This window comes from Balaenoptera physalus (genome assembly GCF_965194825.1).
Source record: "Balaenoptera physalus genome assembly, chromosome: 3".
Taxonomy (NCBI): domain Eukaryota; kingdom Metazoa; phylum Chordata; class Mammalia; order Artiodactyla; family Balaenopteridae; genus Balaenoptera; species Balaenoptera physalus.
In genome coordinates, this window is record NC_138890.1 from 172,411,731 (window position 1) to 172,418,003 (window position 6,273).

The 6,273-nt window shown below is 45.2% G+C and overlaps 1 protein-coding gene across 1 annotated transcript in view; it reads left to right on the plus strand.

Moving 5' to 3' along the window:
* The window catches only part of NSUN2 (NOP2/Sun RNA methyltransferase 2), a 28,983-nt gene extending 26,220 nt beyond the window's left edge, over positions 1–2,763 (plus strand). Inside the window, exon 19 of the mRNA XM_082454381.1 lies at positions 1,831–2,763. Within this exon, the coding sequence (XP_082310507.1) occupies positions 1,831–2,053 (223 nt within the window). The 3' untranslated portion in view covers positions 2,054–2,763. The remainder of the gene's footprint in view (positions 1–1,830) is intronic.
* The last annotated feature ends 3,510 nt before the right edge of the window (positions 2,764–6,273 follow it).

Sequence of the window (6,273 nt, forward strand, 5' to 3'; positions counted from 1 at the left end):
GAGTCCTATTCTCTGTGCCCTAGAAATCTAATTCTGATTTTTACCTTAAACAGAGAAAGTGTACAGATAGGACAGTCAAGAGAGGTTGAGTTCTTCCACCTCGGCTGTTGGTTCGGCTGGTGTTTGTGGATCACCTGTTAGGTACCAGGCAGTGTTGCTCTGGGCCGGGGCATGGGGGGCCGGCCCCCGTAGCTAGACTGACAGCCACCTCGGGACCACGGGACCACTGCTCTGCGACACCCCTCGCAGGGGGAGCAGGTCCCACGTGGTCAGCGCTTGCCAGAAACAAGACAGAGGACTTGGGTGTCAGGCCCAGGGGTCCTCAGCAAGGGGGTGGCAGAGTCAGCGTTCGCGTCCCCAGACTGGTTTACATTTAACAGCTGCCTCTGTCAAATAAAGCACCATTTCCAAAGGAGGAGATAGAGCAGAGTCTGGGCTGGAGAGGGGTTTGGGCAGCTTCTCTGGAAGGCAGGACCAGCTGGGCAGCAGCCTGGGTGGAGTTCGCACGGGAGGCCAGGTCCTGGCACCCAGCATGGTCCGTGGGGTGCAACCTGGGGCGGGGCGGGACCAGGAGTAAGACGGCAGGTGGGTTGTAAGGTAACAGTGCTCGTGTGGCCCACGTAGAAAACTGTAGGCTGTTTTAAGATGCGGGTCCGCTTTTCCACATATGCTGGTTTCTACTGGTTGAAGTACACAGGTGAAAAGACAGCTTCAGGAATTAGATTTTTTAAAGAGGAAGAAAACGGGAGTATGGGAATTTTCTGGTATTTTCCTGTCATCGTTTTTTATCAACTCACTGTCCTAGAAAAATGGAAAGGTCCGATGTGTTTCCATCTCCTTTTCTTAGTGGTTTCTCTCTTCCTGGTTCAGGCCTTTCTCTTCTCTTTTTCTGTTTGTTTTTTGAGAAATATGACTGAAACGCTTGTTTATTCCTTGCACAGCCTGTGTCACTGATGCCTGGCATCAGGTAGGCTTGGGACACATGTTTACTTAAATGAGGGCTTTAGGAGCCTAAAAACTAGACCAGAGTCACGTTTGAAAGAAAGTAAATAACAGTATGCATGGTACAGGCTGATACGCACAGTGCTTGGTAAGGGGCACATGCGTAATATAGACAGTAGCCGCCCTCCCAGTTAGGAAAGGGGAGTTGATGCCGCCTGGGAAGCCGGTTGGGCAGGCAGGGTGTTTGGACCTGGGTGGCACTGCTTGCTGGACACAGGCAGGCTCGGCGTGCCGGGCATCGTACCGTTACGGGGGTGGGTGACCAGACCCAATTCCGGGAAGCATTGAGTACGGAAAGCATGGTGGTCCTGGCTCCCGGTCCTGGTGCCCCGTCCGGCTGGCGCTGTTACCCTGGGCCCAGTTATCCGGCCTCTGCGGGACCTCAGTTTGCTCATCTGTAGACGTGGGCCGCGAGCTGTGAGGAGCCACGAGGGACAGGACAAGTTCCTGGTGGTTGGTAGGGTGGGGCATACAGATGGGTCTTCACATTGGCGAAAGTGCAAGTATTTGGAAATTCTAACACTGAAAGTGTTTGAAATCTGCAGAGTTGGGGGTTATTCCACTGTGAGTTTTGAAATCTGCAGAGTTGGGGGTTATTCCACTGTTGAGTTTTTAGAAGGAAAACCTGGCCAACCTGAGGGCGTTGGTACTCTTCAGGACAGGAGGAAGGAAGCTGGTTTTCCTTTGAGAGAAGCCTCCGTAGAATCACAGACTACAGTGCCTTCCCCGTGGCTTTGGGGTGCTTTTGGGGAGCGGTTGTGTGTTAGCACTGCCTACGGTGCAGTTAGGAGGATGCTTAATGCTTACCCAGAGCCGTTGTGTTCACAGGAAACCGGACACGCTCCAGTGCCCCATTGTGCTGTGTGGATGGCGGGGAAAGGCCTCAATTCGAACTTTTGTGCCAAAGAATGAACGGCTTCACTATCTCAGGATGATGGGGCTGGAGGTGTCGGCAGAAAAGAAGAAAGAGAGGGCTGTTCCGACGAGCGAGAGTGCAGCCAGCCCTGGGGCTCCGGAGGACCAGCTGGGTGCCGAGCAAGGGGCAGGGTAGCCGGCTGGCCGGAGGCCGCCACAGGCAGTGACCCGGCGACCGGCCCGCCCCGGTGCGCTGGCTGCAGGGGCCTCCGCCTCGGCGCCGCCGCTGAGGCGAAACCCAGGACTACTTGTGACCGGTGAGGCACACGTCTGTCAAGACTGGGAGGTGACGGCAGGTTAGGTCTGTGAATGAGCCCCGGACGCCTTTCACGTGGAGCGTATGGAAGGTATTTTTTTAGCTTGTTAGAATTTCCTCATTTCTTTGGCAAAGTTGGGTCCAGTATGCCTGTTGCCGGTAATAGACTTTCATTGTTAAAGTCTTATTCTACCAAGAATTATAACTGCCCTGGCAGAAAATTTCAGGTCCCTTTTGTTATGCCTGTATTGGTCTTAAGGCCTAGTGCTTCTTTTAGGCATTTTTTTTAGAGAGAATCTGTAACTACGTGTGGATTGTTGGAAAACTGTACTATCAACTTTAATAATTGTATTAAGTGGCCCATTAGTGTGACATTAATACGCAGTGGGGTTAATATCTGAGGTCTCAGATGACTTCTGTGCCTTTGTAATAAAAGGTAAAATAAACTTTCTCACAGTAAGAGCTGTATCGTGAATTGTGATACTAGTCTTGAGGGTTTTATGTGCTTTTATTGGAGTACCCTGCAATTTTAATTTTTAAATGGGGTTTGGGATCCTTGGAAAGTTTAAATAAAGAGTCATTAATGAAAATGGGTATGTGTACGACTCTAGTGTTTACTCCAGTTCATGAGGCAGAAGGAACTAACTTATTTTGGGGTTAATGGAAACATTAGGATTAAAGCCTTCTTAGCTGGTGGAAGGAATTTTAATGTGAAGGCAGCTCTTGAATAAAGTCAGTAGTTAGGCCTGAAAGCGCTTGAAGGACTTTCTTGTGGGTTAACCTTTTATCTTCCAGAGGGCGGTACTGACGCTGCAGCTACAGTGAGCCCGATGTGGGTGGGCAGAGGGTTGCTTAGCAGTTTGGGAACCGTCTCCAGTCCTGAATGGGCTCCCTCGGGCACTGTGCTCACCAGGCAGGAGCTGCGTGGCCGTTTCAGTTACTCACTTACCAGGTCCCTGCTATGTGTCAGGCGGGGTTCTGGGTGACACATCCTATCAAGACCATCAAAATTTCAGGAAAGAAGAGTATGGTGTGGTGAACCTTCACGTCCCTGTCACCTGGCTTTCACAGTGAATACAGTCTCATTAATACCCACCTTTTTGTATTATTTTGAAGTAAATCGTGTCTAACATTTCAAAAGATAAGGACCCTTTTTCTTTTTAAAAAATAACCTCGGGACTTCCCTGGCGGTCCAGTGGTTAAGACTTTGCTTTCCAGTGCAGGGGGCGTGGGTTCAATCCCTGGTCTGGGAACTAAGATTCCACATGCCTCATGGCCAAAAAACCAAAACATAAAACAGAAGCAACATTGTAACAAATTCAATAGAGACTTTAAAAATGGCCCACATCAAAAAAATCTTTTAAAAAATAAAAATAAAAAATAACCTCAATAACTTCACACCAAAAGCAGTAACAATTCCTTAACGTCAAATAACTTACATGAAAATTCTGTACACCAAAAACTATTAAGACATGGATGAAAAAATTGAAGGCACAAATAAATGGGAAGATACTCCATGCTCATGGATTGGAAGAATTAATATTGTTGAAATGTCCATACTGCCCAAAATGGTCTTACAGATTTGATGCAAGCCCTAAAAAATTCCAACGGCATTCTTCACAGAAAAAAGAATCCTAAAATTTGTATGGAACCACAAGAGACCCTGAATAGCCATGGCAATCTTGAGAAAAAGGATAAAGCTATAGGCATCATATTCCTGATTTCAAACTGTATTAAAAAGCTATAGCAAAACAGTATGCTATTGGTAGAAAAACAGGCATGTAGATCAGAATAGAAAGCCCAGGAATAAACTCATGCATATATGGTCAATTTTTGGCAAAGGAACTGAGACTATACAATGAGAACAGGACAGTCTCTTCAATAAATAGTGCTGGGAAAAGAGGATTGCCACATGCACAAAGCATGAAACTGGACCCCTATCTTACACATATACAAAAGTCAGCTCAAAGTGGATTAAAGACTTAAATGTAGACTGAAACTCTGAAATTCCTAGAAGAAAACATAAGGGGTAAGCTCCATGACATGGCTCCTGGCAATGATTCTTTTGGGTATGACAACAAAAGCAAAAATAAACAGGTGGGACTACAAAGGAAACCCACAAAATGAAAAGGTAATCTATGGGATGGAAGAAAATGTTTGCAAACCATATATCTGATAAGGGGTTAATACTAAAATTTAACCTGTTAATACTAAAAATACAGGGAACCCATACAACTGAATTCAAAAAAAATCCAATTAAAAAAAGGGGCAAAGGACTTAAGTAGGCATTTTCCCAAAGAAGGCAAATGGCCACAGATAAATGAAAAAGTGCTCAACACCAGCAGTCATCAGGGAAATGCAAATCAAAACCACAATGAGATGTCACCTCACAATTTGTTAGGATGACTATTACCTAAAAGGAGAAAGGCTGGTGAGGACATGGGGAAGAGAGAACCCTGGTACACTGATGGTGGGAGTGGAAAACAGTCTGGAGGTTCTTCAAGAAATTAAAAATAGAACTACCAGATGATTCAGCAGTCTTCTGGGTATTTATCCAAAAGGGATGAAACTTATCTCCAAGAGATATCTGCACCCCCATGTTAGTCATATGTTATTTACAATAGCCAAGGTACGGAAACGGGTAAACCTAAGTGTTTATCAACAGATGAATGGGTAAAGAAGATGTGGCGCATATATATACAATGGGATATTATTCAGCCGTAAAAAAGAAGGCAGTCCTGCCATTGTGACAACATGGATGGACCTCGGGCGTTGTGCTGAGTGAAATAAGGCAGACAGAAAGACAAATACGACATGGTGTCGTTTATGTGTGGAATCTAAAAAAGAAAAGTTGAATTCAGAAAAAAGCAGTAGAAAAGTGGTTGCTGGGAGATGGGAAAGAAATAAAGACCAAAAAACCCCACAAATAGCTTAGTTAACGTTCACATTTGCTTACTCTCAGTTTGTTTTTTAAATTGGTTTGGACACATAGACCACACACTGTGTTTGGTTGATTTGTCTCCTAAGTCTCTTGATTTTGAAATACTTTCCAGCTCAGTAGTGTGAAGAGTTCCTATTTACCCTTCACCTAAATTCCTGTGTCTGTGTGTGTGTGACTAATTTTTCTTCTGAACCAGTTGAGTTAGTTGCAGACACGTTTCATTGTCCCTTCATACTTCAGCACGTCTTTCCTAAAAACAAAGGCACCAGGAGCACATCAAGAGGCTCGTGATGTGGATTTGTCGCTTCCTAGTTAAGTTTTACTTGAGTAAAACTGCCTCCACATTTCTTCACTTAAAACCTTAACAGGTATTTTGCAGGGAGATACTTTGACTATGTACCTCTTTGTTATCAAACTTTACCAGCTTTAGCATTTCTTGGTAATTTTTCCTGAACCAGTTTTTACCATGAGATCTGCAAAATGATAATTTGCAGTTTTATCACTCCTCTACATTATTAGTTTGCATTCTACACTAAACACTTTTCCCCTCTCCCCTATTTACTTCTTTATTCATTTATATCATGTGGACTCAAGGATTCCTGTTTTATTCAGTAAGGTATATGTTACTGTCATTGTCCCAGGATTTGCTGATGGGAGCTGCTTCTAGTCGGTTCTAACGTCCTTCCACATGTCCCCATCATGCTTCTTTCTGGTACAATGATGGTCCAGTCCTGGAGCCACCCCGGATTCCCGGATCCTTTTAGTGGAACCTGGTAGGTAGAAACCAACGTCTGGTATTAGGTGTTGTCACGGCTACTGAGGTGTTTTTTCTTACAGACCCTCTCAGCAGAGAGAGCTAGGAAATGAATGTGTGTGTGCACACACCTTACATTTGTACATCTGTATGTGTTACTTATACATTGTTTCAAACCATGTCACATCAATACCTCTGATTCCAACCCAACACCGGGTTCTATTGTAGTCCCCCTTCCCTATTTATCCTCCCTTTTTCCCCACGTAAGCAGCGTAGCCCTGATTTTCCTATTTCTATTTGTTCAACATTTGAAGGTACTAATCCCCTCTTTCACTGGAGCTGAAAGCCTCAGACTCTGGCCCTTCCAATGCCCACCGGCTGTGCCAGGGCCAACTTCACCAACCA